This window comes from Pelecanus crispus, chromosome 5 (assembly GCF_030463565.1).
Source record: "Pelecanus crispus isolate bPelCri1 chromosome 5, bPelCri1.pri, whole genome shotgun sequence".
NCBI lineage: Eukaryota > Metazoa > Chordata > Aves > Pelecaniformes > Pelecanidae > Pelecanus > Pelecanus crispus.
This window is the reverse complement of record NC_134647.1, coordinates 42811950-42830684: the sequence shown is the minus strand read 5'-3', so window position 1 is coordinate 42830684 and position 18735 is coordinate 42811950. Positions and strand designations below refer to the sequence as shown.

Genomic DNA, 18735 nt, shown 5'->3' with positions numbered 1-18735 from the left:
AAGGAAGTTGGGCCGTAAGTCAATTTTGAAGTGATTGAACTTTGATACTGCATATTTTTGCATCTGCATGCTGTGACTGTACCAGATGGTACAGAGCAGTGTTGATACCCCACAGAAGAATAAAGCATCCTCGATCGCACTGTCGCTCACTTTACAGTCTTGTCTAGCGCTGCTTGCTTGCAGCTTATTTGAGAGGGAAGAGCGTTTTGATAACCAGGCATGTAGAAGAGTGTTGGTTTGCAAGCTGAGTTATTGGATCACACCCATTTAACCATATTGACTTCATCGTGGCTTCATGGGTGTGTCGGGGGGTAGAGCTTGCCTGCCTACATTAATCACACTTAACAGCATGCAACCATCAAGCTGAGAAATTGAGAATAAACCCGATGGATGGATGGATGAATAATATATTGGGGAAGGGTGGACTTGCCTTTTATGGGGGAAATCATGCTTTACATTTACTGGAGTTCGTTAGAGGAGGACAAGGGAAATCTGTTTATTTTGATGACTGAAAGAATTGCTCTTGCTGGAGACCTGAGCTGAGCTACCATCAGATAAGAGGGAGGGTACTCTTGTGTATATAACTCTTTAAAAAGTAGGAAATAATGTATAGGAGTAAGTAGTTTATTTTTCCCTTTGAAAAAAACCAGCAGGAAGTCTTGGAGGAATCTGTGCTGCAGCCTCTTCTGGATACGATATTGATAAGTGCCCTGGCAAAGGGGATGAAATATGGTGACAATTTACTGTTGGTTCAAGGTAGGAAAAAACCAGGATCTGGTTGTGCAGAGTTGCAGAAAAAGCTTGTGATGGTTAGCGGTTGACATACTGGGAGATTGAACTTAATGTGGATGAGTGCAAAGAGTCGTGTGGGGAGAGGGCAGTCCTAATTCATGTATCGCAGCTCTGAATGAGCTGTAAGTCTTGGTAGAGATCCTGGCATCTGTAAGAGCTTTGTGGAAATTGCGAATGAAGTGCTCTGCAGGGCTCACAGCAGAGTGTTAAGGACAGAAAACAGAGCAAGTTGTCATGCCTCCATTAAAAGAGTGTAGCATGCCCATCTCTGGAGGCTTTGGGGGGGTGACTGTGGTCCTCACATCTGGAAATAAGTATAGGGGAACAAAAAGGTGCATTAGAAAGGCAGTAAGTTTGTTCCAGGCAAGAGCCAGTCCAGTTAAGCAGGATGGTGCAGCCTGGGAAGGGGAAGGCAAGAGGGATCATTGGGGGAGAAGAGGGGGGTAAAGATGGAATTGGTCTTGATTATCCCTTCTTACACAGGAATTAAGAAGTGTCTTATGAAACTAGTAAGAGGCAAATTAAAAAACAGCCCAATAAATTTTTCTTTTGTTATAATCCAGAAGATAACTGAGCTGTGAGTCCCTGTAGGACCTTGGGAATGTCAGTTGTTAGCAGAGTTACACAGCTGTTAGCTGATGGATAAAATACACAAAGGGCTGTATTTATATGAAAAGGCTACTTTTAGCTGAATTGCACGGTGAGCTGAGCTGGGAGAGCGCAGGGGCAAGGTGTGTGATAGCACCTTGTCTGGTCTGCTGCTGACCTGTGCCAGAGTAGGAAGGCAGATGAATTATTAGTCCAGGTTTTGGTGTTTGCCACTACTGAGAGTTTGTGCTTTTGTCACTGTTTTCTTAAGCATGACTTGATAGTGCACTTATCTTCTTCCTCCTATGCTCCCACCCTCCCACCCCCCCAAAGGTTACTCTGGTTTTGCTCATTTACTGCTATTTACTTGATGTTCTGCTGCTTAGGTTTTGGTGATGCTCAGATGTTGCCCCAGTATGATCTCTTCTGTGGAATCCCAGTGGTGGAAATCCTGAGTAGGCTGACTTACTGCATGCTTGGTTTTCATTGAGTACTGTTGCTGGTTTACCTATAAAATAACTATTTGCTCTTCTACCAAGTAGTCACCAAGTTCCTCTTGTTTATTTTTTGCTTTGTTTTTGAGTTACAGCCATTCTTACCTATCTGAAAAGCTAAGTGTCTTTTCAGCCTGCCAAGCAATGCGTCTCAATCACCTTTTGGATCTCTGTTGACTTTTTATTTGGCAAGCCAGAAAGAAGAATCTTTTTCTATATTAATTTAGACTGCTCTTCTTGTTTCCCCCACTTCATCTTTTTTTTAATTTGTATTTTGACATTTATTCTTCTTTTGCCAACTGTATAAGCTGTCCCTCTCCATCTTTGATGCATTGTAGAAAGGTTTCTCATTAATAAGTTTGAGTAAGAAAGGCTAATTCCTTGTTTGTGCCTGTAGTCAGAAAAGACAACATGGGCTATGATTTTTGTAGTGTCTTGTTTTGTGTACTTTGGACATCATTGCTCGGATGTGGGTTTAGTTTAGTCCTGTTTTTTCACCACTGGTATTCAGCAGTTTTTAAGAAGCACATCACTCCATGTCTCAAGCATGGCTTGTTACAGCTGAAAAACTTATCACCAGATTTTCACTTAGTTGCATTTGGGGTAATCTTTCCCGTGCTGGGTCTATCCTTCCCTTAAGACAGGAGACGGTATAAAACAGACCTCACCTTTGACACTGACCTGCTTTCTAGTGAGATCCAAGAAAATAGACATTTACCAAACATTTCATCTGCAGTGGCTTCTTTTTCTTCCTGGAGTCAAATACTACTATGGCTACTTGTTTAGCAGCATTAGCTGAGGCTTCGGTGCTTACAGAAATACTCTGTATTGCCTGAAAAAAAAAATATATTATTTCATTGCAGGGTGCAGACATAACTTGAGGCGTCAGGACAGCCCACAGCCCTAGTACCTGAGCATTGCTGCCTTCTGGTGCTTCTCCTGTTGCAGGAATATGAAGCGATATAGTAGATATTGGCCATGTGTATTTGGTAGGATTGCTCTAGCTGACATAATTGTGGAAACAATTTAAGCCAAGAATGTGTTTTAGTCCCCGCCTCTGTTGAATGTGAGAGCAGTAGTATCTCTGGCTTTGCCTAGTGCACATGCTTTGGAAAAGAAGAGGCTATCTTCGGCATGCCTGGGAGAGGCGAGGGGGGGCGGTGGGATGGGTGAGGTGGCACAGGGTGGGTGGGATGGATGGCATGGCACAGCCAGCTTGGTGGAGGTTGGCTGGTTTGTATGAGTCCACTTTGGCAGGGATGGTTTTTCTGTTGTGCTTAGGTAGTATATTTAATTTAAAAAAAAAAACCAACCTTCAAAAAAAAAAAAAGACTAATAAGACTTTAAAAAAAAAAAAAGCTGTTAAGATATCCTTAGTTTTGAAGTGATGATTTACTTTCCCAGTTTTACTGGGCTAGGGAACAGCTTTACTATAGTGATGCTTTCATTTTCTCTTTGTCTGCCTTCTGTATTCCTTTCAACTTCTTGCTGTGGTCATCATCATCCTGTTGTAAAAGGGCCAGCCGGGACCAGTATTTTTCACATTTCTCCGGGGGCAGCTGCTGAGTATTAAGGAATGTGCATTTTATTGGAATTAAGTTGTAATCCCAATCATCCTCGCTCAGAACATTCCCCTTTGAAGTGCACTTCTCCGATGGCGGAGTTGCCTCAAGAGAAAACAGTGGTTTTATCTGTGGGATTTTAATTTTTCTTAAACTAACTGTGTGTCAGCTCTGGAAACTGACCCATTGTGAAAATATAGGGAATATGACATTTTTCTTGTTGATTATGTCATTTATTCAGGCTTTAAGCTATTACAAGGAAAAATACCTTCTTTGTTTTTGGTTTGGGGGCTTTTTTGCTGGGGGGCGGTTAAGATGACTAGTCTTGTTTTGGAGCTATGTTATATTTAAGGGCAAAACAAATATTTTGGTGGTGTTAGGTGTAAAACTTCAAGCACAAAACTGGTTTGGGGAACATTCTTGGAAATATTACACATCATCTCAGTCCTGTTGTAGGAAACATGTGACTTTTTCTCGCTGTTATCTCCTTAACACCTTTGAAATCACCTGAAAGCTGTGTGTTCAACGAGGTTAAGTATAGCTGTAGATGTAAGACAGATGGGAGGGGAGTGGGAATATTAGCAGCAATAAAATACTTTTCAATTTCAACAATTTAAAAACTCAAGAGAAAACAGAAGTGCTGTGGTGACAGAGAAGTTAAATTCTCAAGCCCAAAAGTGTATTTTAGGAAAGGCTGACTCGTTGACTGTTAAGGTTGTATAGCTCTTTCCGTCACCAGTCCTCCTTTTGTTTCCATGGCAGCAGAAAGGATAATGCTGTTGCAGCTGCCAGTTGCTATTGGAAAATAGATTTTGGGTTTGACCTAAATATCTATTTAATATAGTTCTCAATAACAGGACATGGTTTTTCAGATGTCACATATACGTGGGGCTCTAATGAGTTTCAGCTGAGGTGCCTATATGCCCTAAAGATGCTGAGCTTAGAGCAGTTTTCCATCTTATAATTAGCAAGCGGGTATTGCCAGCGATAAATCTGACCAATATCAAACATTTGTGTTGGAATTGTAAGAGCTCTTGGGATTTTGTCCGTTCTGACAACACTGGGAGGGATGGGGGAGTCTCTTAAACTGACAGCTCACAAAAATCCCTCTGGTTTGGGGATAGTAATTGAATTGCTATGTAGCAATTTTCACGACTTCTTCTGCAATGTGTGTATTAATCTTGTTAACAAAGTGTAAATATGGTGTTGTGTGTGATGGGATGTGACTTCCCATCACTCTCACCAGAGTCTGGATGGAGTTCTCAGCTGAAGCTGTGCAGGGGAGGGCTGGGAGGCCATGCTGCAGTTCTGCTTTTGAGTTAAACTGTGTAAGAAGAATAAATGACACTTCAGCAACTTGGGAAGACAGGGACTGTTTGGAGTTATGTAGTTGCAGCAGTAATTTCTATATGGCATAAGGGGAAAGCTGTATACTTTATAATTTATAATTCTGTCAAACTGAGTAGGGAGGAAAAAAGTTTAACTTTTCCTGATAATGATATGGATGGTTTTCTAAAAGTTTTATTCATTATTGCTTTGTAGTTATTGTTTGTAATTGTATACAGAATTGCATGTATAAGCAGAGAGGACCTATATCAAAAGCTGACTGATTTTTTTAAAACAAGTATAAGACGAGAAAATTAATATATAAAAAGGGCCTTTTGGAATATGACACACTCTTCCAAGTAATATTTTATGCAAAGCTTAAAATTAAGCATGTCAGAATATTTGACACTGGTGAGGCTGCACCTGGAATACTGTGTCCACTTTTGGGCTCCTCACTATGAGAAGGACATTGAGGTGCTGGAGCGTGTCCAGAAAAGGGCAACAAGGCTGGTGAAGGGTCTGGAGCACAGGCCTTATGAGGAGCGGCTGAGGGAACTGGGGTTGTTTAGTCTGCGGAAGAGGAGGCTGAGGGGAGACCTTATTGCTCTCTACAACTACCTGAAAGGAGGTTGTAGTGAGGTGGGTGTTGGTCTCTTCTCCCAAGTAACTAGTGATAGGACAAGAGGAAATGGGCTCAAGCTGTGCCAGGGGAGGTTTAGATTGGATATTGGGAAAAATGTCTTCACGGAAAGAGTAGCCAAGCATTGGAACAGGCTGCGCAGAGAGGTGGTGGAGTCACCATCCCTGGAAGTGTTTAAAAAATGGGTAGATGTGGCACTCTGGGGACACGGTTTAGTGGGCATGGTGGTGTTGGGTTGATGGTTGGACTGATGATCTTGGAGGTCCTTTTCAACCTTAAAGATTCCTAGTTTTTACTTTCATGGTAAATAATCTATCCACCAAGCCAGGAAACATGAAATTGCAACTCTACCCTTAATTGGTTTAGTTGTGGACTTGGTAATGTTAGGTTAATGGTTGGACTGGATGATCTTAAAGGTCTTTTCCAAACTAAACAATTCTATGATTTTTCTGCTGTACTGTGTTGGAATTGAGTTGGTGCTTGGACTTGAAATGCTGGTAGCTGAGTTGGAGAGGATGTATGCTGAGAGATTACCCCTACTGTGAAAAATGCATGTTTTATTAGTATTACAAGTCTTAACCCAAAAGTTGCATGTTTCCCTCTTTGCTGAGAAAATTAGCACACAAGCTTTGGGAAATACATTCTGAAAGTGCTTCTTTGATACAGCTCTGAGACAGAGAGGTGTGGTTTTATCTGCATCTTGTGGACAAGTGGGAACTTGTAGGAATGTTTTTTTTATACCTGGTAGCTCTCAGGCTTTTATTTCAAAGCAGGAAGTAACTCTGAATATTGCTTGTAATGCACACATTATTGGGGGGGGGAATCAGGGTGTGATGCAGTTATTGGTATTTTAACTTCATTCATGTGTTCTTGAGGACTCCTGTTCTTATCAAAAAGAAAAGGATCTTTTGCTCAGGGTTTCCAGAGAAATCCCTTGCCTTTTTTTTTTTTTCCCCCCCTCATTTAAAAGGACAGCAAAGGGACTTTGGGATAGCCTGAGGGAAACCCTTACTAAGAAGCTTTCCAAGAATCATGGTAGATTTAAGTCTTTTCATGTCATACTGCAGAGACATCTGCCTGCTCTTTGCTCATCCCTCATTTTGGACAGGTTTGCTATTAGGTTGTCATCTCAATCAGACGAAAAGAAATCTGTGAGCTTCTCAGGCTTTGGATTAAATTGCTAGTCAAGGGTGAGATATTTTAGTGACAATAAAGGACAAAACAAGGTTAGTGGAGTGAGGGCTGGTGCAGTAACAAGGGATGAAGCAGAGGCTCCTGTGCTGGCACTACTTACTGGTGGTGGGCTGTGGCCTGCTGTGATGGTGTTGGGGCAGCTTAGGTCCTCCCAAAGTACTAATTAACAGACAGACCTTGTTGGCTTGTGGGGATTTTTTAAGCAGGAGGGTCCCAGAGGATGGCAAGGGTGGTGTAAATCTAATCAGCCCCAGTTAAAAGTATTTAGTCTGTGGTCTGATTAGCTGCCTTGCTGCTGTGCCCATGGCGGTAAATGGAGTTCATTTAGGTTAGCAGAGGGCCTCCAGCATTAAAAATCAAGTATGGGATGAAACAGACTGTTGAACACACAAGACAGGCTTTTCCTGTGGTTGTTTCTGTAATTGCTACAAAACTTCTAAGGTTTTCATGTCACTTCCTTCCCCTCTTCTGAATCGTGGATGGTTGAATCAACCTTGAAGCTGTTCTCTCTCAAGAACATTGTTTTGCTAATTTTTATTTAGTTTTTAGTGGTTGTTACTGGTTTTGAAGAAGGAAATTTGTTTTTCTATTTGAAAAGTTATTCTAAGCAGGACTTTTATGTACAGAGTGTTGAAACTGTCAGACCTTCTTGGAAGTCTGCTGCTGTGCTATGCCATGGAGTACATGGATCTTGTCAACAACGGCCATTGAGTCCCAAGATTTCACCACAATGTTGTGTCAATAGGGAACCAAAATAGCATGTACACCTGGTTCTTAATATCGGAACAAATAGAGAAGGTTCCTCTGGCTGGAGCTGAGTTACTAAACTGAGGCTTTAAAATAGCCAAGGACCTTATTGTAGTTTGTGCTTTGGTATAATGATGTGTAAATGGAACTGAGAAATTCTAAATGTAGTGGTGGAAATAAAAACCCCCAAAGAAACAAGCAAAAAAAAGTAAAAAAAAAAAAAAAAAAGAGAAAAGAAACACGAAAAAAATGAATGTCATTTTGTGGAAAAGTAAACTTGGTGAAGAAAATGCAGCCTAAACTATCTTCTTGGTGCATGTTTTAAAAATAAATGATTGACACCATGCATGTTTGAAGCTTTTGATCATTGATGCAGAAGTTAAATGAACAGGACATACAACTGTGATTAATTATTGACAAAAGTCATTCCTTTCATATGTATAGTCTGTAGTTAGATGTGAAGGTTGAGTTCACTTGAATTCCAGAGTCAGAAAGTAATGCAAACAAGACTCTAGTTGATCAACTTCATACATGTGGTTCTATTTATTATGCAAATCTCTTCCAATATGTTTAAATCAACATGCTGTAGTGGGGTTTTTGTTTCTTCAGCAGAGCATGTTTGTGGACTACCCAATTTGTGCTTTGCGTACTGCAGTCTAATGCATCCAATGTTTCATAGTCATGCTGTAGCTATCAGTTAGTTTAAAAAAAAAAAAAAAGAAAAAAAAGAAAAAAGGCAAATACTCAAGCTTGTTTGTCATGTTCTATCTGCAAGTATTTGACCTTTTCACTTTAACTTCCATGGGTCTTGGGATTAACTTGGAATAAATCACTCCTTTCTGAGGCATTTGTACTGGGACTGCATTGATTAGCTGGGTACTTCAACGTCCGTACAAATGATGGTACATTAACCTCTTTTTGCTAGAGAGACCAGATGCCGTTTTGTGACATGTTCTGTTTTTAACTGTCATTATTCCTTGTAAACATGCCAGGGTAAATTATACTGGGAAGGGAAGATTAACTTGTAGATCTCCTAATAAAAGTTTGTTGTGTTTTTGGTTTGTGGTTTTTGGTTTTTTTGGTTGTGTGTGGTGGTTTTTTTTGTTTGTTTGTTTGTTGTGTTTTGTTTTGTTTTGTTTTGTTTTTTTTAAAGGGCAGTGGAAGACCTGTAATTTAACTGCAGATGAAAGATAATAGTATTGGGAAATTTTAGTTTAAATTAGTTGGGTTGAGGTCAAACTTTTTTTTTAACAGTCACGTTTTTGCAATAACATAGTATTTCAAATATTCTCAAGTATTTTGGACACTCAGAACACCTGTAAGTAGCAATAACTGGGTACTTAACAAAAAGAAAGTAGCTGTGTCAAGAAGTCCATCGCCTTGTCAAGTTAGTGTTTTTACATGTCTTTTACCCTATAGCTGATCAGAGTTAAAATGCATGTATTTCCTGTATTGAGGGTACTGGATGTCTGAGACAGTTTGTTTTGGAAGGTCATTATGTGGGTTCTTGATGCAGTTCAATTAAGGAAGGACCAAGCAGGGTGAATAAATCCACGCCCTTAGGCTGGATCACTCTTCCTCTCGCCAACTGCCATCTTTCTGCTTTGTCTTCTTTTGCCTCTTGGCTTTTTGGAAATTTACTTTTCATTGCCTCTCCTACCTGATTTTTGCTTTTGGAATGTACAGATCTTGCAAAATAATATTTAAGGTTATTTTAAAAAAAAAAAAAAAAAAAAAGAAGTGACAGGGGTTCTGATATTCTTGTTACCGTTGTGAGTCTACCCCTTGGCTTAAAAGGTAGATTTTTTGCAGTTCTCCAAGTCGGTAGCGGTGATCTGCTCACTTATCTTTTTTTTTAATCTTCTGTGGTGATAAAATCCAATGCTGCTTTTTTTATTGAAGCTTGTTGACATTAATAGAGAGTTCTCACATTTTGTTTCACACACATACACCCCCTCCAGTCAGGCATAATACTTGCCTGAGACTGATGGTTTTCTTTTGACACCTGAGAATCTGGAGATTGGCTGAAACCTCCTCACGTTGTACGGCCCTGGCTAGTTCTTCCTGCTGCTGAGTCTTACAGAGAGAACGGCAAGTTTAATTTTTATCCGTTTATCCATCTTTTGCAGATAGTAGTGAAGAAAGGAATAATGCATGCACAGGTATGGGGAAGGGAGAAGCAGATGTGTTCAAATCATGCTACATAAACATATCATCAAACTGTAGAAATGTGTAGTTCTGGAATTGTCAGGAAAAGTGTTTTGGAACAGAGCTATGGAATATAAATGGTACTTGGGGTTATGAAGAGGAATGCAGGGTAACTTAGGTCTGTCATGCAGTTAAGTGTAATGAATACATAGTTAAAATGGTTTCATGGAATCAGGCTTAACTGGAGTAGTATTTCTTGTTCTGATATCCAAGTTTTTGCATGGTAGAATGTGGATTTTACTTGTTAGCTGTGATGTAAAGTTGCTGCGATATGGAGGCTATCGGTGTAATTACAGGCTGACTAGTAGTTCTATTTAGAGAAGAAAAAAAAAGTGGTAATCCAAAGCATCAAATCTGTAAGTGCAAATTAGTTGATATCTTTACTGGGCAGGGAGTGATGGTTAAACATGCAATGATATAATTTCAATCAACACTTGCAAGTTTTCATGCATTTCAAATAATTGTGAATCTTTATTACTCTTCCATAAGTGATGAACAAAATAATTAAGTTACAGAAACACCACTTAAGAAATCTGTACCTTATGCCCTGAAGGAATAGGTTTGTGTGGAAAGGAACTCTTTGGTTTGTTGGCTTCTCATTACGGTCAGTTCTTTCCTGTCATGGTTGGCTGTATGGCAATTTCTTCTCCTTTTCCACTGCTTCCCAAATGAACAATAGTTCAAAGCAAAACCATGAGAATCAGTAGTTAACTGTCAGGACAAGTTAGGGAAGGATTTCTATTATGCTAAAGGCTATTGCAGGTTTCTGGAGGCATTTTGATTCCTGCAGTTTTATTGCTCTACAGACTTTCCAGGGACTGTTGGAGGAGCTCTGGGACCTGGAATGAGGCCGTCACAAGGGTGGCTGTATATTTGACTCTGCCCTCTACAGCAGACAAGGAGTCCAAGCCCAAGGCACTGCTTGTCAGCTCAGTTTGGGCACTCATATCCACACTGTTGTGATCCACTACCTTCCATTGCTCACTGTAAGGGAAAATCATCCTTCCCACAGGAAGGCAGGAAAACATCTAGACCAAGTTGTCATCCCTTTTGAGTGCCTTAATTGTAACGCACTTAGAGCAGGTCTCGTATGCAGTGTTCCTGAATTAAAATTGCTGGTGCTTTGTCTGCATCTCAAGTTATTTTCGTCTAGGCATACTGCAGAAAGATCTTCCTGACTCCTCTGGTCTGAGACTTGCATTTTCATGTGTTACTGGTTTCCAGATTGTCTTCTGGCTGGAAACAAGAAAACACAGCAGTGACTGCTCAGGTCAGGTATCTCTACCCTGTGTGAATCCTGTGTCCCTGCCTGTTTAAATGGAGGGACACCTTTGACTCACAAAGTCATTGAACCCAATTGCTGTTGGTCCACAGGAAAAATATATTCTTCTGCAAGTGTCTCCTGTTTTTTACAAAGTATCATCTACTGGTCTCTGCTGTAGTAAAAGGTTACTGCCATAGCTGAATCTTCAGACTGACCTGGTGCAGCCTTTTTATACGCTGATGTGGTAGTTTCTAAGCAATGCAGTAAATAATATGTATCCCAGCTGTGCTGAATTACTTAAAAAGGAGGAATGTTTTTGGAGAAGAGGGCTGCAACTGCCCTTAAGACATGCTTTTTTTTTCTCTTCACCTGGACTCTCAAGGCACAGGTCATCCTTTGCCATCCTCTCTGTCCTCATCTTTCCTTTCTTGGCTTGGAGCCTTTGGTCTGAGACTGTGATGATGTTTGGCAAATGCTTGCCTGCTACTTCAGCATAAATAGCTCTTTCTGAGCTCAGGATGAGGTGGTAACTAGAAGGTGCTGTTCATTTTCACTATTTCATAGTGTTTCAAGTAATTGTTACTGGTTAATTGAAATCGTAATGTTGAGCTCTAAAATGCTTAGTTTGCTTTTCCTAAGCATATTTAGTAATCCTTCAGTTTTCTTCTATGGTAAGAAACGCTGATATGATCATGGAGGAAAAAATAAAAATACTTACAAGCAGTATTTGCTTTCCTCAACCTTTACTAGGTGAACCAGAATTGACAAGCATTGGGTTGTGGGAAAATGATTTGTGTGCTGCTTCATGGTCAGGCCTGGCTGACACAAGACACTTGTTCTAACTGGTGTACAGCCCCATCCAATACAGACATAAACCTGGGACTTCAGCTTTTGATCAGATTGGACTTCTTCAGATAATACAACAGAAGCCTAATGACTATAATGTCTTCTCTTGGAGCTGGAATACCAAAAGGTTAACTCAGGTCTTCAGAGCATCTTAATCTGAGCCTTTGGTTTTCCTTCTCCTCCAGTGAGTGAGTGGAAGGCAGCTCAAGATTGTAATATATCAAAATACTTATTTTTTCAAAGTGTTTTCATGTAAATACACCTGTTCCTCTAGTACACACAAGCTTCTATTTGTAGCTGAAATGTAAAGCGATGTGATAAATAAAGATGGAGAGAGCTTCCAAATTCATGGCTAATACATCTTTGTAATATTGAGCAAAAGTAGTATATTTAGTGGGGAGTAGAGATACAATACAAAATACAAGTTTGCTTTGCGATTGTTTTTAGTTAGGCAGTGGGAAAACTTGCTTACAGCTGACAATTTCTTAAGTTAGTGAGGATACTGTCTGGGGTGGGAACTTGCCTCCAACTTTTTTATTCTCTGGATCAAGAGATATAACTAAATACCCTTCTTCCTCTCCTGAATGGTGTATCAGAGGGGAAACAATGATTTGCAAAACCTTTGCTTGCTTACAGACAATGTGGTCAGGCATAACTTTTCAGCTGTTATTTCCTGTAATGCTGGGAATTGACTCTGTAACACTGGGACTACTTCAGTTCAGTGGTGTTTGATTACTGTGGAGTTGCACCTCATCTGCTTGGTAGGAGCATTCCTGCGTGCATGTGACATGCAGTTATTCATCTGGTTTGCATGGGTTTGGAGTTGGTTAAATCAGGATTTGGAGTAACACCGTTTGGATTTGTAATGGAAACGTGATTAGCTGTTTGCTTTCAGTTGATGAGACCTTTACAGAAGGAATAAAATGATAAATATTTGTGGAGGTAGAAAAATGGAGCCTTATTTTTCTTTCTGTGTGTGGAATTGTCAGTGAGGTTGGACCCTGATGCAGTCCTAAGGACATAATTTCTATTGGGAGCAATGATGAACTTAACTAACTTGCCAGTTTTCCAAGAATCAACTCCCTCCTTCCCCCAGTAGTTTTTATTTAATTTTATAGTAAATGGCTCTGTGATTTGTTTCTGTCCAGATTGTGCCTCTGAAAAATAGCATGTTTCTAGAATAAACAGATATTCTCCCTTACCTGGGCAGGCATTGTTACCACTGACACTGGTAGTTGCAGTTGTTGACATGAAGTATGATGTGCAGTAAAAAATAGTGTGTTTTTAGAACAGGCAAATGTTCTCGTTTACCTAGGTGGAGAAGTTACTGCTGATGGCAACCACAGTTGTTGACATTTAGCATGATGAGCAGTCCAAGGCTTTTCTTGTAGGGAAGAAATGTATTGTGGTGGATGGGAAGCAGTTTAGCTATGTACAGACTGGAAGAGTCTTTTCACAACCTTGAAGGACTGGAGTTAGTTTGAGCTTGCTAATGCCAGTGGAGATGATAGAGTTAGACTTGCTACAGAGAGCTCATCCATTTTGCAGCATGGTAACTTCTGGTATTCTTGAATTTTTGTATAATTTATCCAAACCCCCGGTGTTTTTCACATTCAACTGTCAGTCTTGTAAGATTGAGTGAGACTTTTGGTCTCATGTACCCAAAGCCTTAGCATGAAATTCTGTGCAGCAGACCATTAAATGTCATTGTGCTGATTTTGTGAATGTTGTCCATTTTTACAGATGCCTTTGTAAATAGCCAGGAATGGACACTAAGCCGATCTGTACCAGAACTGAAAGTGGTGAGTTTATATTTACTTCCGTCTCTGAAAAACATCCTAAAAATGTTACACACAAGTGAAAATCTTCTAAGCTTCATTAAATCTACTGTTGGGGAAAAAATATAGAAAGCAATTTTAAGTAGTATTTTTCTTCAACACAACTATCTTTATGAAGTTTATGTATCTTCTGTTTTTATAATTATGCTTCAAAGATCTGTTTGTATTTTATTGCTGTTTTGACTTGTTTGGCTACATGAACCAGCTTCCTCGGGTGGTCTTCTCAGTAGGGAAGCCTTAACGCTTCTGTAAGAGGGGGAAGTGGAAGTTAGCAGGTGATATGTAAAGGTCCTTTTATCTCACTGTAATAATTTTTCACAATTTATTCAAGGACCAAATGTCTTTTCTCCCTCTCTTAAAAGAATTTAACTGAATTTATAATGAAAAAAAAAATTTTGAAGGTTCATATAGTGAATCAAAAACTACATTTTACTATAAGAATGAACAGTGATTTAATAGCTGCTTACAATAACTTTTCCCTTGGCTGAGCCATTTTCCATGTAGGTGGAAGAAAAGGCAAAAATGACACAGACAGATTGGGGGAATTTCCCAGATTTGCCCTTTTAAGCATTATGAACATGGAGGCTGGAGGTGAGGGCTGAAACCTCTTTGTAGTAGATATCAAACCAGCAGCTTGTCATGCCAGCAGTACAGAGTTGTTGAGGCCAGATTGCTGTCATGTTTACCACATGGAAGTCCAGATTTAATTAAACACAATCAGTTTCTCAAACCCTGCAAAATGACTGTGGTACCCAGGATACAGAACTTGGCAATACCTTTGGTCTGTGCTCAGCTCCTGTTGTCCAGCTGTAACTGGATGAGCTGCTTCGATCCAAACACCTGTTTGCCGTGTGGCAAAGTGAATTGGGTAGAAGCATCTGAATTTAAGAATGGGCAGCTGGAGCCATGTTTCACTAGCCCACTTCTCATGTGGTAAAAGTCTTTTTCCTAATCTGAGTTAATAATAGTGTTTATGGAGGTGAGAGAAAGCATGTCAAACTTAGTGTGACACATGCACTTACGCAAAATGGTGTTTTAATTGAAGCAGCTTCCTGATGACTACAGTTATGTTTCTGTTTTGATTATGCTTCTGTTTTGATTTCAGCAGTGCACAAGGTAAGTGGAAGAGAAATGTGGTAGTTGGTGGATGTAACTATATAATACAAGAAGGGCCTGCAGAGGGTCTCCAGATTCAATTTAACTGATGGTGTAATTTGGAAGACAAGTATCTCCCCAAATACCTTGTAGAATAAAATGCTAAGAATTTAGGACTGGAAGGTTGGATATGAGTCCAGTCCCCTGTGGTATTAGCTAGCTTACGCTGGGGAGGATCTACAGAGGGTTTCCTTTTTCATCCCTTCCCTTTCTCTTAGCACTGCTAATTCACAACACCCACCAATAAACTTAGGGCTTGCAGGTGAGACCAAAGGTGCAATTATTATGTGTTGTAATACAGAACACAATTGCCGAGCATTAGGTCATGATCTCAGGGTACACGCATTTCTGTGATACCATGGCTGCATTATGTGAATAGGTATCTTGCCCCCCGTGTTATCTGAACCAGTGGTAGGAAAAAAAACTTCTGCTGTGTGGCTGCTGTAGAGAATTGATTTTAAGTGGTCGCATGCATGAACCGTCCACAGCTTCAGTTTGTATAATCCTAGATAAAAGCAGAACTCTTACCATTACAAAAACAATAATTTGATTATACCACTGCAAATTATTGAAGCTAGCAGCACCAGCTGTGTCTGTGAACTTGTGCTCAGTAGGAAGGCCAAATTAGGAGCTCCATCTGAAATCTTCTCTGCCTTTCCTATACATCTGCCCTTGGGAAGGAGTTGGTGTAGGGACTCGTCTCTGTGTCGTTCACCTGCTTCCAGCCTCATCGTCATCTGTCAGTTATGGCTGAGGAAGGAAAGGGCCGTGTTAAAAGCCAAACCTGCCTCTTCTGCCACAGCGCTATCATTACATTCACCACTAAGGATAACTGTGGGTGTGTTGCTTTATCTTGTGGCCGTGTTGGGGATGTCAGAAGCATGAGAAGCGTGGAGTATTTGCTCCTGTTGCTGTACAGTGCAGCAGTGCAGATGGGGAGATGAGGCTTAATGTTGCAAGGTTATGAAGGAGCCCCAGCTTTAGCTGCTTGAGCAGGCTGTACTCTGCAGCGGAAGATGGCTAGTAGCTCACTGGGAGAGATTGTCTTCTCTATAGAGGCTGCGAGATCCTTAGGTCCTTAAATTGAGGTGGTGGTTTGATTTTTTTTTTTTATTTTTATTTTTTAAATAGTGGCTGTTGTTGTATCATTAGGCTCTGCAGAAGTTTAAGGGGAATAGAAATGGACTGTGGGAGAGCAGAGAAAGCACATAGGGTTGCAATAAAGAAAAGTTGATGGATGTATCTTTCAACACACTTTTAAGGAAACAATACCAGTCTTTCCCTCTGCCTCCTTTTCTAGCAATACACATTGGGCTTGATGTCTTTCCAGTTCTCAGAAGGATATTTGTTTCTGCTGATCAAATACTACCACAGAGTTTTACTTATGGATATTGATGCTTCTATTATGGTCAAGAGTGCGCTAGGCCAGCTGGGTGAGACCAGTCCCTTTCCTGAGCGATGGTGGTATTCCTGGATCCCGTTTATCCAAATGTAAAATAAGGATGTGTTAGGCAGAATAAATATAAGATCTTTTTGGACAAAATAATTTAGTTTTTTCAAAAAAAATATGGAAAGCGCAGTCAGGCTTCTGTGCTGGATAGCTTTAAAGTGCCAAATGCTGTCAATACATTTATGCATTTTTGCAAACAGGCTTTAGTAGGATGTGGGCATAGTGGTTTGGATTTATTTTGCAGCATGTCTGGCACATGCAAATAAATGATTCAGTGTTGCACAGTTCATAACTGACAGAGCTTTGCATTGTAGCCTTGTTAGCTGAATTTTCTTGTTTCTGAACTGGGTTAGGGTGGTATTTTTATTCAGTAATATGCTTGTCATAACTTTGTACATTTTATATGTATTCATAAATAAATAGAAATGTCTCAGATTGTATATAAAATATGGGAGACAGGAATATGACTACTGTGAAAACATACTGGCATATCTGTCATACTGTGGGGGATCATCCTTGAAACAAATATTAATCCTGATTAAGAGAGAAATTGTATATAGAAGTCAGATTTTTTCCAGTGTAATGTTCATTGCTCCTAGTTTTCAAAGGTTAATAGTGTGCGGAGACCCAGAGCAGTAATGCCAAGCACTGCACTGAACAACAAAATGCCAATTCTGCTAGATTTTAATTTCATGTCCTTGTTTCATATCTGGTAGAAAAGAGATGGCTGCCTTGTCTCTTCAAATGCAGGCACTGAGGTGACATCTTAAGGAAGCCTCTCTCTTGCCAGATGAGAAGAGGAGGAGGAGGTAGATGTGTCCTGAATGCTTTCTGAAGTAGTTGTCTAGGGAAAAAAATAAAGCTGTGCTGCAAATGTAGATTTTTATAGTAAGGTTTGAGGAAACTTGCTTTGGGTTCATGTGATTTTTGAGAAGTTACTATTAGTACTCCAACCCAAAACTAGCTCTGTTAATGCTTTTTTCAGGTTCACTTTTGTTCACCATTTAAGCTCCTAAAGAACTTTTGTCAGTTCGGTGGGTAGTTTGCAACTGATTTAAAATATAAATCCAAGAGCTTCTCTCTTTAGAAACAGTTGAATATTCCGATCAAGACAATCAGTCCTGCGTGATCTTTAAAACACCAACACTTTTTGGTCTCAATCTTGAGACAACTTATGGAAATGAATAAAAGGAGAAAGAGGGAGGAAATACACTGCCTTTCTTTGAGGACTGTGCATGGTTTTTAATAAAATATCTTAAGGGAAGGAGAGTCTAGTTTTACTACATGAGTTAGTGAAGTGGTTTCTTAATTGAAATATACACCTTGCTCTTCCCGATCACTGCTTTCTGCATCTGTTTGTAGCATCACATTTAATAATGCTCTTCTGGCCAGGCACCTTTGTCTTTCTGGGTGCCTATAAGGAGGAACGTACTGGAGAACCTGAAGTGCAGTAAAATTACATATGCTATGTGGTCTCTGGGATACTTGGGAAAAATATACATATAAAATTGTATTCTCAAATCACTACATCTTTCAAATATTTGGGGTCTCTGACTAAATACTGTAACACATCCCAACCATGGACAAAGGACATAGCATGTTCACTCTCACTGGAGCCCAAGCTGATGCTTTTCTGTTGTTCCTGGCAGTTTTGCCCTCTGACTGGTTATGTTTTTGGCAGTGGTATAATATAGCATTAATGTACATACATGCAGGACTAGTCACTTTAAGTGAAGGTTTCAGTATCTGCTGCGAAGGTGTTTGCATAACTGATTATATGCCCTGATCTAGTGGAGGGGTTTTTGTGGATGTATTGGTGCTACACTGGTTCGCTGCAAGGTAGGTCAGAAACAGCTTCGGTATGTTGTTTGTAAAGGTCTAGAGCTACTGCTTCTAAAATGAAAACATAAAACACTCTCCTCTGTCAGTATTTTCCTGGCAAACCCATGTGAAGCTTGCTTGCTTGCTTCCCAATTTTTCAGAAATTGTCGTTCTCAGAAAGGGCCTTAGCCTGGCTATTTATCTGCAGAGGTAAATCTAATTTACTGATTTACAGATTTTTGGTTTGCTTGCCATTTTTGGCTCAGACTGTCATAATGTAGAGCTGGTGGGGAAGAAGGAGAGAGGAATGCTTGCCTTAGGAATGTGGTGTTCAGCTTCTGCTCTGGGGTGAACCTGCTGTTGTAGTAAATACAGCCTACTGATGAGCTATGTGCTGAAGAAAACAGCCAACTAACAAGCAGTTTAGTTAATCTGTTTTTAAAAATTGGAAATCTGTTAAAATCTGGAATATTGTGTCTTGGCCGCTTTAATAAAAAAAAGTTAAATAAGTTTTCACACAGTAAAACTTAACTATTTGAGTGGTCATGAATCCCGAACAGTGAGAAATGCGAAGGGAAAAAGGTGTGGGAAGTAACCTCTCACCAGGAGGCTTTGTATGGAAAGGAAGAGGGTATTAATTCTGCGGTGAGAAGAGGAGGGGTGCAAAGGCCAAGCTGCTATTCACAGGGTTTCCTCAGGCATCGTGGGTTTTTTTGTCTGAAAAATATGGAGGGGTATTTGAACATTTTGCTTAATTAGGGAAAGGTATGAGTAGACAAGCTTTCTGTGGTTTATTGGCATATAATGGAG

General features: G+C 40.0%; 1 protein-coding gene across 3 annotated transcripts in view; it reads left to right on the top strand.

The window, feature by feature from the left end:
* Positions 1 to 18735, top strand: part of AGAP1 (ArfGAP with GTPase domain, ankyrin repeat and PH domain 1) — a 402330-nt gene that overhangs the window by 115374 nt on the left and 268221 nt on the right. For all 3 annotated transcript variants that reach the window (XM_075710335.1, XM_075710334.1, XM_075710333.1), the window contains exon 2: positions 13405 to 13463. In XM_075710335.1, the coding sequence (XP_075566450.1) occupies positions 13405 to 13463 (59 nt within the window). The remainder of the gene's footprint in view (positions 1 to 13404; positions 13464 to 18735) is intronic.